Source organism: Trachinotus anak, unplaced genomic scaffold (genome assembly GCF_046630095.1).
Source record: "Trachinotus anak isolate AG129_WGS33_773 ecotype Australia unplaced genomic scaffold, CSIRO_AGI_Tana_v1 ptg000018l, whole genome shotgun sequence".
Taxonomy (NCBI): Eukaryota; Metazoa; Chordata; class Actinopteri; order Carangiformes; family Carangidae; genus Trachinotus; species Trachinotus anak.
This window is the reverse complement of record NW_027273869.1, coordinates 9970169-9989505: the sequence shown is the minus strand read 5'-3', so window position 1 is coordinate 9989505 and position 19337 is coordinate 9970169. Positions and strand designations below refer to the sequence as shown.

Sequence of the window (19337 nt, the reverse complement as noted above, 5' to 3'; positions counted from 1 at the left end):
CAAATATTTACACTTTCTTAAATATATATTCTTGAATATCCACCACACCCCACTTCTAGCTTATAATAATACAGTTATAGAGACAAAATTACAAAATGATCACAAACACAATATCTCTGTAGACATTAGTATGTGATAGCCTTTTAAAAATAGATCTACTTGCATCCCTTGGAGTTGAGGTTGACATAGAAATGCTGCAAAAGCATCCCTTGGCCATTTGGAGGCAAGGCACTGCTATGGTGGATTTTCAAAATGCGGGTTTAATTATTTGATCGTACCTGTGATCGCTTGCCTACTAACCTAATAATGGCATGAATGTCAGTTGGGGCTGTACGTTGATTCCTGGGAGGCTGTGGGCTACAGAAGAGAGGATTAACCATTTGCATTTAGATTGTATGTTGACACACAATATAGACATATGGCCCTGTGATTCAGACAGGGGAAGGGGAAAAGCAGAGGCAGACAGAAAGGGCCCCAGAGATAGAAGTTTTCTGTGGGGGCCCTTGGTATGTTTGTGTGTGTGTGTGTGTGTGTGTGTGTGTATGCACGTATAGATGTTTGCACGTGCTCATGGTTGAGGTGGTCCAGTGTTAATAACCACGTCTATCTCTCTCCCCCACAGCTTTCCTCAGGTCCTTCCCCTATCAGCGATGAAGGATTGGAGGATTCACAGTATTAGCTCCACTGTAGCTTATTGCTCATTAGGAGGCCTCAGCACCCCGAGGAGAACATGGAGGTAAATATAAGGGGAATCTAAGGAGGTTCCATCTAGTGAATGGGTGGATTACATGATTATGAAGAGCCCTGCAGGGAAGCTTTGGTGTTAGTAGAGACAACTAGCAAGGGAATGGAAAAACATGAAAATACAGGAAGCAGAGGAAAGAAGATGGGACACCTTGAATGTGCACTGATGTGAAAGAAGCTTTTCAGTGGGCACTTATTCTCACAAGACTGTAAGACTCAGTGTTACTGTACTGCACTGTTGTGATGTTGGTGCTATGCTCTGAGCGGAGTTGGTGCAGCTCCATGAAGCTTGGTTTTTCCTGCATGACGAATCAGACCTTACATTGCATTCCTTTCATGGAGGGAGTAGAGTCCCTGAACCATCATAATTATTTCACTTACCCCAAAAATCAAGTGTTGAATATTGCAATAAACCTCCATTAACTCAAGAGAGGTGTTTTGACTCAAGAGGCAGTTTAAGTGTTTTAACATCAGAGAGCCTGACATTTCCAAGAACAACAAGTGCAATTTCTTTGTCTGGAAATACACAACATGCATTTCCAGCCCATGTTTGCTCCAGTGTCTTGCCCACAGCCATTTCTGCAGCTCATGTGCAACTTTTCCCACTCAGTCACATAAGTAATTGCCCTTTGACAAAGTGAGACTATTACTCCATCAGATCGTGAGCGCGGCCGGTAACTGAAACGTGTTGATGCAGCTGAGTGGTGATGACTCGCGTGACAAATTTTCTTATAAAACCACCAAATTGATCGGGGCATGAAGCAAATCTAAGTTTGTTAAGTCAGTGGGGAGATGAATACAATACGCAGAGTGTACTGAGTTTGTCTTTATTAACAGTTTTTTTTAAATATATTTACAGAGCTCTGCTGTGTGAAACAGTTAATTAGCGTAATCGATCCCAAGGCATCCACTTCTCTGTCATGCTGTCAAATAAGCTGCTTTGGTGTGAAGCTGTTTTTATTGATATCCCTCGATGTTTCCTCTGTTTTCTTTTTTTTTTTTTCCCCCACACCAACTTACTTTCCTCGCTCTGATGAATTTTTTATTGATTCCAACCCTCAAAACTCTTGTCTTCCCTTCGCTGTGAAAGTCTAAGGCTTTGCTTTATGATTTGAAAAGATGGAGCCTGTTTTCAACCTTTATGACTAAAGAAGTCATTTACACTCAGAAGACAGAGACAGCAACTTACAGCAGCTTTGTCAGTGTGCAACATATCTTATTTAGAGGATCCACAGTACATATCCTTTATGTCTTACATGTAGGTTTCAGATTTCCTGAGGGCAGTTTGATAGAGGAGAGATGGGAAACATTTCAGAAATCCTCTTGGATGACTCCATAAATGAATACTTAAATGGATGAATGATGGAAAGGAACAATGAAAAATGAAATTTTCTGCTCTCATCAAATGAGAAAGAGGTGTTCATAGTGGAGCTCCTTCGATTCTTTTTCAGTTTGACTTCAAGAGGTTTTTGCATCTGATTATATTTTTTAAACTGACCATTTGCTAAAAATGCTCTAGGGATTGTGTAATCTGGCAGCGGTACTTACGTCAAGCTGTAAAGCTTTGGATTTGTCTGTAGTGATGCTTGACATTAAAGAGTTTGGAGTTAAGCCTGTACAAAACCAAAAACAAAAGTAAAAACATATGAAATTGATTGAACTGTGAGTTTATGTGTAAGCTGCAAATGTCCAGCTAACTAGTTTACTACTAACAGTATTAGAACTTATATCTGGAGGTGATAGACTTGTCATTAGCTGACCATATTATTTTGTGGGGTTGAGGGCTACACAAGAAAAAAACCTGTTCAGGTTTGGAACATCCAGTCTTACATGAACAGTTTTCCCAACCGGCTGTCATTGTAAATAGCACATGTGCAATGTCCAACTGGATTCTGATAGATAGCCCTAAATAAATGGTCAGTTGTTTTAAATTTCACTGTTACATTGTATTTAGTATTTTGATGGTGTACATTTTAGTCTTTATAAATATACATTTTCTTATTTTGATAAGAAATTTCATCACAAATGAATAGCTAGCTCAGACTGAGCAGTGTTTATTGTCACCACACTTGAGGCAGATTCGTATAGGACCTTTTTAAGAAGCCTAATTATTCTCTCCATGATTGGGCCACTGCCCCCACAGTGACTTAGCTGACACATCACAGTGCAGCTTCTCATAAAGCCAGATCAATTGCTCTGAGTGGGACCTGATTTTTGTCTCATTTCCTGTGTTCATTTTTCACTGCTTCACAGGGACTGTATAAGCAGGGGGCACCATGTGTGCAAGAAAACACATCCTCTCCATGTTTAAGATAATCTCATGGAGGCACTTGTTCTTTTGGAAATCCTCTTGTCACTGAAATCAATTTTGCTTTCATCAGGCCTAATGACACTTGGTTACAGCCTCCATTTCCTAGTAGGCTATTCAGGGAGCTATTCACGGAGGATGAAGTAACTTGGTGAAAACACTTCAATATCCAATGAGACTTCACTAAAAGGATCAAAAGGAGAGCACGCTCTAATTGTATCTCTTAAAATGTGACAATTATATACCTTTCCCTTAAGGAGCATATTTATTTAATAATGGTTTAATTCATTTATTTAAAATGTTTATTCCTTAAAAAATAACTTGTGTATTCCTTAAAATACGACTGTGACGGCTGGCACAAAAGTGGTTTTCACTCAGTCTTTCATAATTGTTCAGAGATGCAACCTACGTACTGGACTGATAAAATGTTTCTAAGATATGCTAATGAAAAGGATGGTGGAACAAATAGCCTAAGTGTTAGCATAGTTAGTCACTTTGCATCATATGAACAAGAATTAGAGTTTACAATCAAGCTAGTGTAGTGGTACAGTGTGCTAGCTATCATAAGCATGCTAACAACAATGCTAACACGCTGATGTTTATGCTGCGTTCATATCAGGATTACCATCATTAGGCTACCAGATTCCTACGTGTCTGTGAGAGCTTAGTGAACAGCAACTTCCGAAAATACATGAGATAGACAAAACACAAGCAAATAAGAAATTCCAAAAAAACAAAAAACATGACAACACATGCGCTGCAAACACAACACAACCAAAGTGACAAAAGCGCTGCAAGTAGCACAGACTACAAGAGAAACATTTCCAGGGGACCCCAAAAAAGCTGAACCTGGCCTGGATACGTTTCTTTCTAAGTTCTCTACTCAAAGCTTTGGACCCCCAAAGCAAGGTAGAGATGGTATTCCCAGCACCACACTCTAAACCACTGAGCCCACCGGGACGCCTACAGTAAACCAGTAATAACTGAGCAAGATAAGGAGCAGTCAGCAAGATCAATAGTCACATCACCAGCTAATCAAAGCCTTCAGTCCACAGGAGCGACTGAAACAGAGTGTGTTTGTCTCTCAGGATAAATCAGGTGTCAGATTGGCTGGATTATGAAACCAACTGCAACCACCATCACATAATTGTCACTGCTGAGCCAGAAAAAAGCTACTTGAGGAACTATTTCAAAGCATTATGCTGAAAATATAAAAAAACAAAAAGTGACTATCCAGTCATTTCATAGGTTTCTTTCATTTTTCTCACGTCTTGAAACATGGGGCGCAAATCTCTGAAAAAGGAAATAACAATCAGGCTACAATGCTTCAGAGTGTGATTTTATTTTTTATCATTTCATCAGGATTTCAAGATTTGAGGAAAAAGCTGCTCATATTGAGAATTTTTTTCCATTCAATCCTGTTGAGGGTTTTTAGAGGTTCGTCAACCTACCATAGAGGAATATGTAATAACTCAGGTAAAATTACAAGAACCAAAAGGGAACCATGAGTTGTGCAATGTTCTCCGAAACACACACCTACTGCACCATACTCAACAAAATCATAGACGGCTGTTGCCACCTCTCATTCATATAACATAATCTCCCTCCACCGTCCCACAGAGGGACAGTTACAGCCTTTTTGTTCCCCACTACCCCACCTCTTCTCTACGTGATCCGCTCCAATTATCTCTAGTGTTAAATCGGCATTGGGGCCAGGGCGTTGAATATTTCATACCGCTCATTATCCACAAGTTGGGCCATCTTTAGTGTTGCTGTCACAGCTCAGCATGAGTTTTCAATCTAAAACATCATCTCTTTATGCTGCATGGTGTGTGAATGCAGACATTTAACAGACACAGAATGCTGCTAAAGGAAGAATCAATCTGATCCACACTGAAAGAAATATGTTTTAGTCATCCAGAGCATTTGCATGAATGCAGGTTTTCCTGTCTTCAGTGAACACGTGGTATTCTGGTGTTTCATAATGACATGCCTAATTTTTTCATCCAAGTGAGTAAGAAAGTAAAAACGTTACAATTTGTATAATATATGATTTGTATAATGAAAAAGTACCAGATATTCAGACAGTGATATGAATAAGTACAGGGAGAAGAGTAAATTCCATTGTGCTATTGAAGGAAAAACATGTGTAACAGTGTAGTTGTAGAGGTGAAATTTTTGAGTTTGACTCTGACATAAGTTCCACAGCAGTAGTTAGTTGTCCTTTAAGTGTAAAAGTGTGAAAAAAAAAAATCCATTTTGTTGAACAGAAGTCTAAATGAGTCATTAGCACATAATTGAGGCCATGAATAGAAATTTAATGAATGGAAAATTATCGGTCATTACCCCACCCTAATCAGTCATTTATTCTGTAATAAGACACAAGTCTTGATGGTGCTATTTGACAGACTTAGCTGTTGTTGGCACGACAAACATCACTGATTGATCAAATCTTCATCTGCAGGACATGCAGTCTACAATACACACAACCCACGGAGTATCATGGAAAGGGAGTTTACATTGGAGACTATTTTTTCCTCTCTTATTTAGCATTTTTCTGTAGTCCCCCTGTTTCACATTGATAAACTAAGACACATTCATACCTGGGAGCGACCCAGTGTAACCACAGGCCCACACTGTTTACCACTTACCAACTTCACTGGAGCAACTGGGGGTAAATTGCTATGCTCAAGGGCGTCTGAGTGGTAGCGGCTGAGGTAGGAGGGGCCATTACTCATTTAGCTTTCAGGTTTTCTCACAAGGTATAAAGATTCAAACTGGCAGATTTTTACAGAGGCACACGTCACCAGCCTTTAGGTTACCTTCACTATCGCATGGTGTATGAATTAAAAACATGCAATACCCAACCCATACCCTTATCATAAAGACACATAAAGCAAGATTAGAAGATTATGTTGTACACATTAGTTCGAAATTATTCACTGAGAAACTAGCATCTCTTAGATTTTTTTATATATCTAGACCATTTGCTAAAACCCTCCTGTGATTTTGAAATGAAAACTTTTTTTTCGAGGGTTGTATCTTTTTTTATTGTACTTTTTTTTATTGTATTGTAATGCATTAAATGGTACATTTATAAGTGCTAACATTAGCTGCTCCCATTAGCATGCCCAGCTAGCTAGCTAACCCCCCCAACTAGTTAGTTGGTGACAGTGTTACTTCCAAGGCCAAAGAGCGTCAGTTACAGAATATGTAGGGTTACAGATTGTGTTAAAACGTCTCTATTTATCTCTGACACGTGCACTGTGTGGGAGGCAGTACTGGATACTATTATATTAGAGTTTAGGTTAACTTTAGCAGCTCTGTCCAGTATTGAATTTGGGCAAATGACAACTTCTGCAGCCCCAGACAAATTCATTACCTGAAGTTTCCCAGACTCATCAGGTAGTTTTTATCTTCGAAGCCTTTACTCTTGTAGAAGTTTAACAAAGTGTTTGAAATTATTAATGGTAAGGCAGAAAAAAGTAACCTCTGTGTCTGTGTATGTTTTTCTGCAGTAAGCATCCACACGGGGCTATGTGAGAACATTTTTTTTCCTTTACTGCAAAACAAAAACAAAGCTGCTTCTTTACTTCTACTTTCTGTCTCTACAGTCGGGATCTGCCCAGATATAGAAGTATACGGGCCAGACTCGGACCAAGGGCCCAGGTATATGTTGGGCCAGAAGTTTTATGTTGCTGTCTGGGATTGTCATATCAATAGGCTAGAAATGAGAGGCCTGCTTTTCTTACCCTGTATGTCAAATCCCTGATCCAAATTGTTTCAGAAATTACAATATCAAGAGGCAAATCTGCCACTGTTCTCACTGTAAACTACCTAAGCACTGCTCCGGCACAGAGAGCTAGACAGGCCAAGACAGGATTATTCTCAATACATATTTAAAGTGATTGTTAATATCTATGAGCAAAGCATTATAAATAATGAGGTGAGATACTGACAAAGTAAAAAAAAAAAAATTCTGAACTTAGCCAAGATAAAATCTTTAATCAATTAAGCATCAGCTGAGGATCTCCAAAGTGTTGTTTTTTTTCTCATACACAAGGACACACACAGTCAACATCCCCACACACAGACAGTGTCAAGCACTTGCCATCACAGCATCTAAACCAGCGTCTCAGTAAAGAACACCTGACTTTGTTCTAGTCTCGCTCACTTTCTGCTGCTTCAAAGGCATCATTAGATTAAAGAGAGCTGGGATACCTTTGCTTTTTCATCACTGCAGCGCTGGGCCTGCTCTGCTCACATCAGCTGTTGGAATTTGAATGAGACAGAACTAGATGAGAAGAATGGTTGAAGAGAAGTCAGACTATATGGAATTCACATATTCATGTTTATGTTTATGTGTTGGGCACATCCTGCTGTGTGGATAGATTAAAATATAAAGGAATAAACATCTGTAAAGTTTTTTTTTTTTTTTTTTTTAATCCTTTAATACAATTTTTAGTTTTGTTGTAAGGTGTGACAATTTTTCCTTTCCTCTTTGAAAGTCTATAAATGTCATATTCATCAAATGATTAGTTAGTAATACACATATTAGCTTTTTCTCTGTTAAATACAAAGCTACAGCTGCAGGCAGTTAGCTTAGCACAAATACCAAAAACAATGTTATTATACCAACAAGATACTGTATTTTGTTATTGTGTTAAGTAGTGAGATTTATAGGTGCTGGTAGACCAACAATTTTCTTTTGTTTTTTGTACGCAGCCAGTCTAAGTTTCCCCTGTTTCTAGTCTTTATGCCAAGCTAAGCTTTATGCCAGGCTGCTGACTGTAGCGTCATATTTCATGGATGATAATGAGATCAACCTTCTCACCTAACTTTTGGCATGACGGCAAATTTCAGGCAATTAGCAGCAGTGGCTGTATCTATCCAGCATGTATCAGTACAACATTTAATTTATAATACCATGTCTCTGCATCTAAATAAAGTATTTTATAAGTTTAAAAATTTTTTTTTTTGTGTCCAATGTATAGTTATGAAGGCAGTGCTCCTTTGGACAGTTCATTCCATATTCTGTAGGATTATGTCTTGCAAGCTTGTAGCTTGAAAACAACTTAAGCCTCAACACCTTAGCTTTAATCTATGTATTTTGGTCATGCCATTGTGGTTCATACATGTATGGAAATCCAAGCCTATTCTAAGGTAGCCTACCACACAATACCACTGGTGTGTAACAGATCAACATTTAAAATACATTCAATTATCTTTGCTATGCACATTGGGATTAATAATTTATAATACTAGGCTGACTGCAACAAATTATACCTCAGTTCCTGTGCCACCTCTGTCACACTGAAAGAACTGTTTGGATATCATAAAGGGAGATGAGTAGCTTTGAGAAAAGTGGGTGCAGTGCTTACCTGATTTAATATTATGCATAAAAGCCCTGGCGATGGGAATGCCAGCCTGATGTCTCTCATTAATTCTTCAGTTCAGTGGGCTGTGGACAGACACAGCAGATTGACAGGGGATGAGGAGACCTCACCGTCATCTCCTGAACGCTTTGAAATGGGAGTGTAGTTTAGCTTTGATGCCTCCTATCGCTAAATGGACATGCACCCCTTTCCACACACACACACACACACACACCCACATTCTCCCTGCACTGGTATCCCACCCCCCATGCATACTGTCAGTCATCCTAGTGTGAATGCATGAATCCTGTAAACTGTAGTGACAGGGTAAATTACTATGAGCTATCAAGCCACAACACATCAAAATGCTTTATGACTTCCTGTGAGTGTGAAACTGGAGATCTGGAGGGTTGGTTTGGTGGAGCCTGGAGGCAGGTGCAGTAGTTTTCCAGGTGCAGCAATCATTGCAGTTTCCATTTAATTCTCCCATGTGTTCAATTAGCTATCATTTTCAGTAGTTGTAGCTGATTGCACAGTATTGATCAGTAGTAGCACTTACCACCAGGATTTTATGTATCTTATGCCCTGGCTGTCTGTCATGTATTCTTTGCCACACACACACACACACACACACACACACACACACACACACACACACACACACACACACACACACACACACACACACACACACACAGGATCACGTGTGCTTCTCTGCTGGAAACAATACGTTTTCGTCATGTAGAGTAGGCCTACACAGGGAAATGCAAGTGTTGCTCTTGTACCTCTTAAATTCACCATCTTAGTAACATTTGTTTTGCCTGCTGCTATTTTTTTGTTAAGTGGAATGGAGGTTTTAGTTGAGCATTATCATCTCATGTTTCCATTGCACGACGTTAGAATTTGTTGTTTATGTTTCCATCCTGATTTTTTTTAATGTGCAAATTGAAAAAAATGTACATGAAAACATGTGGCTGGAAACCCATTTAATGAGACAGTAGGAGTTGTCTGAGACTGCTTGCGTTGTGTTCACAGCAGGTCAGAGAAGGAGCCACCACGCAGAGAAGCTCGTGTGTGTGTGTGTGTGTGTGTGTGTGTGTGTGTGTGTGTGTGTTCACAGCGGCTGCGTGTCTCCTGCGTTGCTGCTACTGCCAGCTCTATCTTTCTACATAGCGTTTGGCTACTTAAATGTTGGATTGCTTTTCATTATATATTAATTTCTGATTTATTTTTGACAGAAAATGTCTCCAAAATGCTGCTGTCTCCACATGCAGCTGCTAAAATGGTTAAAAAATATATTTTTTCATGTCTCTGTCATACTCAGATTCAGTCTAGACATAAACTACAGTGAAAGGTGTCAGGTTTGTTATGTTGCTGGTATGATGTTAACTGGTCTTTTCTCTGTTTATTTTTGCTGGGAGATGTGCATGTCACATGTGAAAAGTAGGCGAGACACTGAATCTCTCGATCACATGATGCAGCCCCGAGGGCAGTGTGACTGCTCTAACCCATTAACATGGGCGCAAAAATTTGAAACCAAGATGTTCTACAGCCATGTCATATGAAAAATAAACCATAAAAAAAAAAAAAAAATTAACTCTATGTAGAAAGATAGAGTTGGCAGTAGCAGCAATGCAGCATATCAGTGACAGCAACCGTCATACAGTGCAGGTATAGTGTTCCTGGCAAAAAAAAGCTATAAGTTACTACATCTAATCTACACTGAACTTTGTTACAAATGTGTACAGTACACTCAGAACCACACTGCTAGCAAGGGTAAAAATCTTCAATGGAAAGATTAATATGCTGACATGTAAACACATTTCAGTCATTGATGACAAAATGCAAAGTGTTTATACGGTAATTACTGACTAAGAGAAATCTTTCTTAATCTTTCTGTTTTATTGTTTTCTATTACAAATATCACCATCAACGAATACTGAAGTCAAGGCCTCTTCAATGAACTTTACAGTGAAAAGCGGCAGATTTGGGTTGAAAGGCTGCAATATGATACATTTTCTTGACAGCGCCTTGAAAAGTGTTGGTCTTTCAAGGCTAGCCACATAATGTGAAACATTTATCAGGTGAACCATAAAAATTAACTTACAATAAATAGAAATAACAGTAAACAATATAAATATGAATATATTTAACATTTTTTTAACATAATTCACATACATAACAAGGGCTGAAGGTTGACTTGAGGGTTCCCTCAGTCAGTGATTCAGTTACCCATGTATTCAAAAACACTTGATACAGAGTTTTGACTGTAAGTTGAGGTAAATCTGTTTCATAAAGTCCTCCCAGCCCATGACTAATACAAGCCTTTGAGATGGCATATGGATATTTTCAGTGCTTTAAATTGAGTGCTATAAATTTTTCAGACAAGTCTAACCCACATGACATTATCAACACAACGAAAGAAGTGTTTTAAGATGGGTCTTCCTCATAGATTTCACAAAGTTCCTCATTTCTGTCTGTGTTGGACTGGCAAAAAATGCGAGCTACGGTACAATCAAATAGTGTCAACTCTGACCTTGATGGTTTGGAGATACAAACATAAATAAGAAATAACAATAAAATGTTTACAGTACATTGACATTCAGTGTAAAAACTTCCTTACAAAAAGTTGCTGAGTTTACAAAGTCTGAAAAATATTGTATTTTCCCCATTATAAAAAATGCCACCTTGAACGAGGCAAGTGAAGTCGCTTCATGTGCAATGAAACAGAAGAACAGAGAGTATGAAGACACAATACTTAGTATACATGAACATAATGTGTTGGTTCCTTTCACGTATGAATGTGTTTGAACCAACATGCTACCAAACTCATGTGCTATCAGAAGCCAGTGCATTACCAAAAAGCCAGTGTGTAAAAATTCAAAAGTCAAGTTTTGAATGGCCGACGTCTTGTAATGATAGTGCTGGAGAACTGGTCAAACAATCTTATGGTGGTAGATACAAAGTTGCTTCAGGAATGCTACATAAGTCCTCAGCAGTGATTTTCATTTAATTTCACAAATTGACACTTTTTTTTTTAACAAATAAGTAGTTCCTGAACTGCAGTCTACCTGATATTAAAGTGAACAGCACTTAATAAGCAGTACTGTATGTGTCCGTTAGACAGTTGTGACAGATAGGAAGGCGTTATGTACTTTAGAGCCCTCAGGTACTCTGGCACCATGGCTCATCAACTCCTGGATGGTCATCCAGTTGTCAAGGATCTTTTTGTTGCGTTTCTTCATCATCTTTTTGTGACTTAGCTCTAAGATATTGATCTCCTTCCTGCCCTCAGCTCCACTTGCTGGTCCCTCCTTTAGACACTCAAGGCGACTCTTTTGCATGAACTCCCTCCTCTTCCTCTGCTCCCTGGCTCGTGCCAGGTGCTGCTTCCTCTCCTCTTTGCTCCAGTAGCGGCCCATCTTCATCTCGCTCATGGCATCATCATCTGTGGTCATGCCTCCGCTCCTCTCCTCTCGGATCCTTAGCGCCCTTTCTCTCAGGATGCGGTCACGAGCAGGTCTTCTGGCCACGTAGCGTGTACCATCAGCACGGACTTTGACCTTCCACTCTAGACGAGGTTCCCCAGGGCGTCCATTTCGGTGCACAGGATCTCGACAGACGCTGAGCAGACTCAGCTGGCTCTGGGAATACTCCAGGGATGAGTGCTGTTGTAGCAGCTGCATGTAGCTCTGCAATACAGAGAACAGTGTTAGAAGTGTCATCATCAGAGCCTTACTCAAGGGCAAATCAATGTTTGGTTTAAATGTCTCCTCTTGATGTTACATACCTGGAGTTGCCTGGATCCTCCTTGGCCTTGATAGGGGGTTGTTTGATATGAACACCCATATGGAAGCCCTCTCCTGGAATCTCTGGTCCTCCCCTTCTTCTCACACCTCTCATCGTCCGCAGGCAAGGCAGGGTCTGACTCAGACCTTGAAGGGTTGCTCTGGTCTGGGCTGCTGGAGATAACGGGGCCTGGGTCTGCTGGTCTGCTACGACTGGGTGTACCCTGGGAATTGGGGATAGGGATGGGGCTGGAGGGTGTGGAAGAGGCCAGTCTGAGGTTTTTCTGGTTGGTGATTCTGATGTGTCTCTGCAGAGAGTGTTCAGGAGATCTCTCCATACCTAATGGTGTTGACCGTGCACTCTCTGCTGTGTTGTAGGCACTGGAGCTGTCCTTCTCTTTGATCTTATCACTGTCCGACCTCTCTGGGTGTTCGTGGATGTCAGCCAGCCTACCATGCCGCTTGTGTCCATCTTTTGGGCTCCGTCCTGGTGAACAGGGTGTGGGCTGTGAGGGGTCCAGCTGGTGGGTCTGGCGGAGCTGATGCGCCTGCATGATGCTCTGACACTCCAGTTCAATATTGCGCAATTCCTCATTTAGCATCCTCAACTCCTGCTCCACCCCTCCCCCTCCTTCTACACTATCCACACCATCTTCATCCCCCCCTCCCTGCTCAGTGAGGCTACACTCTATACTGTGTCGAATGGAGTATACCCCACACTCGCCTCCATTCCGGATTTGACACTTGAGCTCCAGAAGTTGCTGGAAACTATTCTCCAAACCAAGGATCCCACCTCCACTATTGCGGATACTGACGACCCCTTCATGACTTTGCCCTTTGGACACTGTTCTTTGACTCTGGATGTCCTGTGGCACTGCAGTCCCTCGTCTTGTGTGTGGATGCTCTGCCCGCCATCGTTCCCTGAGGCAATGGGCCGGGCTCCTCCTGTGAAGTCTGGCCAATAGGGGTTGGTGGTCTGGACTGTCTGTACTGCGTCCAAATCCACTGTCTTGATTATTGGAGGAGCAGGTAGCTGTGTCGGTTGTCATCTCTTCTTCAGCTTGATGCTGGTGTGTGAAGAATACAGAAAAATAGATTTATTCACATGCTAGAGCTTCATATGTTTGTTGGTGTTCATAATTTGGTTATGGAGTGCATTGCAGAAGAAACAAAGATCAGCCAAGTATCCCATAACATTACATCCATGTTGGACGTAATGTACCTCACAATTTACATCCAGTGCCAACATTCATTGCCAACGCAGGAAGTAGTTTGCCAAACATGGAGTGAGACAGAAACTGAGGGTGTGGAGGTAAGGGTGATTGAGGGACGTATGGCCTGTCTGACCCTCATGCAGGAAACTATGCAAGTCTGTGATAACAATGGGTCATCATAGACTTGCAGACTTTCACTGTAATCATGATCTTTCTGGAACCTTAAGCAAGTGCTTTGGTTGTCTAGTAGTTTCCTTGCCTAAGCCATAATCTTTTATGAATTGAACCATATTTTTATTGACATGCGCATATATTGTAGATGGCTAGAACATTTGAAACACTGTCACTGAATGTAATCCAGGGTTTGCATAATCATCCTTAGTTAGATTCCCCTTCCTTCCACCCCAACACCTGGCATCCTGTTTTGTCTTGTCTTGTCTTTCCCAGATACCTTTCCATCTCTTTTTGGCTTGTTTTGATTCATTTGATACTTGACGCTCTCACCTCTTCCTCCCTGTCAAAATTATGTTCCTTCGATTTCCTTCTCTGCTCAAGGATCTCCATCTTCAGCTCCTCCACAAGCTCCTGTTGCTCATCATCCAGCCATACCTCCTCCTCCAGCTGAAATCACAACATCTTGTCAGAGACCTGTCTCTCTCTGCCTTTGAGTGTTTTGTGTGTGCAGAAGCTCTAGACAGTCGCGCTGACAGAATGAAAGCAAGAGGCACTCAAAAGGCAGCTGCTATTATTTGACATGACATAGGTTGCCAAGAGAGGGCAGGGTGCCTGTGTATGTGTGTGTGTGTGTCTTTACCTGGATTTCTGGTCTTGTCACCAGTAGTATGATGCTTCTTGCTTCTTCACTTGACAACAAGGCAACAGCTTTTTCTCTATCTTGCACCTCACAGCCATTTATCTGCACATAAACACAATTACAGGTGGTCATGTTAAGAAGAAAGAATTTGCAGAAAGTCCTGACTATACACTCAAGAAAGGACTGTAATTTTATCGTCCATGTAACTGACATGAATGAAAGGATGAGCGTACATGAACATAATACAACTAACTGTTGTTCATATTTTCACAAGGCACTTTTTTCTTGCTCTATTTCTGACAGTTCTTCTCCTTCCCTCTGTTAGTTTCTTTTTCCACACTTTCCTTTCTCAACCTCTCCCTCTTATTCTTTCCTCCTATCTCCTATCACTTGTTCCTACTCTACACGTCCGTAGGAGAGGAACGGGGAGGCTGCTCGCTTAGTAAGGGAAGTCAATTGGGTGTGCGTATAGTCCAACCTCACAAGAGTCTGCTCTCACCTCAGATTCAGACACACAATTAACTGTTCTTTGACAGGTGGCGTTCATCTTTTCCTTGCTAGAGTAATGGGGCTGTCAGAAGAAGATAATAGGACCAGGAGGACAGCGGGCCCTGCTCCCTACAATCATTCATACTACTGGGAAACTGAAACACAGTGTGAGCATGGAGATACTCAAAGTGGTATATACAATAAATATGAAGGAGAGGTAATGTTGGCAAAATGATGTTCAGACTGGAGGCAAGATGAGGTGTCGAGTGGACACATCAGTAGTACATCAAATTGTATTTTAGATGCGTTTTGTTTTTTTTTAATCCACGATGCTTTCAAAAATAATTATCTTAGATAATCAAATTTACATAAACTAACAAGTGTAAATCAGAAGTGAACTTTGTTTGAATGTGATTGCTCATGGCTACACTATATTGCTGTGGTGCTCCAGTGACCCATATTTTTTTTTTTGTTGTGGGCTTTAGAGTAAATTCACTGGCCAGAAACTGGTCCAATTGGCTGATAATTCCTTTTGCCTTCTTTGAGTTCACTCTGTCTCAGTGATGTTTATTTATGTTGGATGTATTCTCAGATTTATTGTTTTTACCATTCTGTTTCAGGAGAAATTCAAATTTTCCATTCATCTTTATAGGAACAACACAAACACAAACATGCCATTGTTATCTTATTTTGCATTGAAAAATGATGAATCCATTTTAAGTCTGCAGGTAAAGTGCCTTTTAGTACAGTGCATGTAGCAATATGTAAGTATCCTTCTGCGTATAGACACATGGATATGAAAAAAAAAAATACAACAAACATATAAATGAGCTGGATAATATGAATATCCTAAACATGGGCCAAACTGAAGTGGTGACACCACAGAAAACTACAAAAACTACTATCATAAAGGTTGAGAGTTATATTCACATGTGCCGCTGTGTAGAAGATACAAAAACCAAGTAACAGACAGTTCCTCATTAAGCTTTAACAAGGGACTGTTCACCTTGGTTACACACAGCTGGGGCAGCTATTCATAAGCCTGGAGTCAGGTGTGTGAACTTTTCCACTTTGTTAAACCTGTGTTCCAGTGGGAAAACAGTGGGCACTGTTACACAATATCTGTAGTAGAAATCCAATGTAAAAAAGATAAAAATAAACTGTGTGTTTCAGAAAGTGTGTGTAAAGTAGTAGTAGTGGTATCTCTAGGTCTCTCCAACAGCCCTCTACATGCAGCCAGTTTTCAGATCTCTGAAGCAGTGTTGTAGGTAAAGCCCCGTTGGTTAAAAAGAGCCCATGAGTGTTTTTGCATAATGAGACAGAGCAAGACTGAGACAAAGAGCAGTGCTAGAGATGATGTAGTGCCTGGTGTAACTGCGACAAAGAACTTCAATTTCCCTGGTAAAACAAGGTGATTAAATATACATATGCTTGCCCAGACTGGAGACACCAGCAGCTTGGATATTCTTAAAAAAAAAAAAGAAAAAGATATTCTCTAAAAAGGGGATTGGAGGATCTAGGAGGGTTTAGACTTGGAAGACATGAGAAAGGGATGACATGTTAGAATCTGTGAGTTTATAATATAACCTGGTGCAAATGTACTTCACTGAGATGAAACCACACACCTGTAGAATACGATCTCCTTCCTTGATGCGCCCGTCTCTCGCTGCTATACTGTTTGGCTCCACCTGCACAAAAGAACATGGGGATCAATGCTGACAGCTGGTCATTGTGTAGCTCCATATTCTCCAAAAAACACCACTGATGTACCACTCTGACACACCACTGCTCTCGCATTTCTGCAGTCATGAAAAAAAGAGATTTTATTTTCTCACTGACGACCTCATATTTTTCATATGACACGTTGTGTTTTTTTTTTTCTTTTTTCTTGGCGCTAACGTGTATCTCATTCACCCTGATGATTGACATTGACTGAGGTAAAATGTAAGCCATTGGCATTATATGAAGGACCACAGGTGTCACAAAGGATGAGTGGAAAAAAGAGAGACAGTAGGAAAAAGCAACTAAGAAAAAATCCTAAGTATTTATGGTGCAGACAAGACTCCTTCATTCTAGTTGAATGAATCAACACCTCATGTCTGAAAATGCATCCCACTGGAGATGCATATAAGCCACAACAACACTACAAGCCCTCAACAATCCTTTGATAAACTTTGTTATTGTTGCACTGAGGATCAAGAGCGATACCAACACATGGAGGATAACACCTTAGTGGAAATGTAGAAAAAAAAGTCGCACCAATACTATCCATACATACATTTTAATGAGGGAAATTAGCATTTTCATCCTTTTATCAAACATACAAAAATAGATGTGTTCTGTCGGTGGGAGACTTGCTTTCACAGTCTGTTGAGGTTCAGAAGGTGCTGGTGTTGTTTTTACATTCAGAGTCTTTGTGAGGTTCAAGAAGAACAGGTGAAAAACCAGAGGAAAAGCTGTCAGAGTTCACAGATTTATATACAAGTCATTTTTATAAAGGCTGAAAGGAGCTAAATATATGGCATGTCTTTGTAATTCTGCCATTTATATCCTTATGGCTGCATTTCTAATCCTCGTGGCAGCTCTTACTTTTCACACCCTCGCCTGTTCTGTTTGTAAGGGGATTGAAACTGCACCTGGAGCACTAAACAATTTTCTAATTCAGTTTGTCATGTTTAAAACCCTCATAATATTACCATTCTTCCAGGTTTTTCTTAAAAAGTGCAATAATTTGTTTTCCTTTTGTCAAAAAATTTGGAGGAGGAAGTTTTTTGTTTTGTTTTTTTCCAAGTTACAAATCCTTCTGAATTTGAAAATGAATCTCTCTGCAGCATGTTGTCTCATTGTTTTTTGTGTTTGGTATTCAGAGGGGGTACACTAAATGGGAGAACGTGTCATTTAACATACTGCGGTGGGGGAAAGAGAAGGTTGTTGCTCAGACCTAATTAAAACCTTCAATTAAAACACACTAAAGGAGGAGGGATGAGAATGGCAGGACGGGAATCACATTTCAAACCTGACTTCCTCTTTGGCCATGCGTGGCTCATTCTCAGCTGATATTTGACTGGCAAACATTTTTCTCTTCTTCTTCTCTAATTCACTTCGACTTGCTCTCTGCTTCAGTATATAAAGATGGGAATTCAAATGGGATTTCATGCCATCTTTTAATAAATTTCCGCTCCAAAGGAAACTGATTGTGGGGCCCTGAGTTCCATCAGACTTCATCAGGAGAGAGCTTCAGGGCTTCTTGAGGCCATGGCATTTTATTTTACAGAACAATGATTCTGTGGCAGGAGGAACCAATTACCGCCAATTCCTTAAAAGAAAACAGTTAAATGTGCTAACAAGGTGTAGCTATTTTCTCTGAGCATACCTGGCTGACATAGATGCCGGTGTCCTCCTCATCGTCGGTCCTGTAGCACAGCGTCAGGCCGAGCTTCTCCTGACTGTTCTGCCTGCACAGCTCCACCTCCTGTCACACACAAACAGGCCAATGATATTTTAAACCAATAATGTTACGCCTTTTATGAGCCTCTGTTTTTTTCTCCCCAGTGGATTGGATGGATTCCAAAACCATATCATTTGAAGCATGGAAATCATTCCTGTATTGCAGATGAAATGATACCACCCATGATCGACCAGGTTTAAGTTGATTTTTATACTCTACATTACTGTTGCTAATCACGTTGAGAATGTTTTGTTGTCCCATAGTCATAAGTAAGTGAAATTGCTTCAGGCACAAAGGATCTGTTATTTTTCTACTGATGCACAATATCCAGACGACCTCAAATCCCTGCCTCTCACTCTCTTTTTTACATGTACACACAGACGTTTGTAATTATATACTTATGAGGACAGCTGCATAATGCATTCCGAAGCCTCTAACTCTAACACGTGTCCGACCAACAAGTCTATAGAAGCATTAAACAAGCTCTATTTGGTGGCTGATACTGAAGGAGAAATAATATTCAGATTAAACATTTCAACAAGAGAAGAGAAAAGTGAGAGAAAGGGCAATGGACATGCATTAATAGAGTTTTTTTTACAACTTTTAGGCAGCACAACAAGCTCTAAACACATCACTGAGGTATTAGCAACTTCTAATGTCGATAAGGTGAACGTGTTTGGAACAGTTGCCTATTTACACATCCAGCTGGCATGCAGTAACATTAGCAACTGTTTGGAGTCAGTATTTACCCTCATTATTCCCCCTGCTTACATCTGGAACAGTCAGCTCAAAGCACCTCAGTTCACACCTTGCATTGGAACACATCTTGGGTGCATTCACACCTGTAGTTAGAGCAGCCTGCTTGTGATCAGTCACCCAAAACACATGTTAATGCCTGGTCTGAACAGGGTCTCTTAGGTAATTGTTAACATTTCAGGTTGGGCAGTTAATCGAATCACTAGCAAGAGATGCAAAGACACACAAAATGAATACAAAGACATAAAAACTTCCACAGGGAGACACAAATCAACCAAAAAGAGACACAAACCGACCACCAAGGGACACACAACTATGTCTCTTTTGAATCTGTGGGTCTTGCTCTTATGTTACAGGTGTGGGGAGGCCTTTGACACGGCCGTGCTTTGATTAGAGCAGTT

The 19337-nt window shown here is 40.4% G+C and overlaps 1 protein-coding gene across 1 annotated transcript in view; it reads right to left on the bottom strand.

Moving 5' to 3' along the window:
* Nucleotides 1-10308: 10308 nt before the first annotated feature.
* Nucleotides 10309-19337, bottom strand: part of pdzrn4 (PDZ domain containing ring finger 4) — a 34062-nt gene continuing 25033 nt past the window's right edge. The window contains exons 4-9 of the mRNA XM_071502838.1: nt 18106-18204; nt 16358-16420; nt 14244-14345; nt 13934-14050; nt 12218-13282; nt 10309-12119 (exon numbers count right to left, since the gene is read on the bottom strand). Of these exons, the coding sequence (XP_071358939.1) occupies nt 11547-12119; nt 12218-13282; nt 13934-14050; nt 14244-14345; nt 16358-16420; nt 18106-18204 (2019 nt within the window). The 3' untranslated portion in view covers nt 10309-11546. The remainder of the gene's footprint in view (nt 12120-12217; nt 13283-13933; nt 14051-14243; nt 14346-16357; nt 16421-18105; nt 18205-19337) is intronic.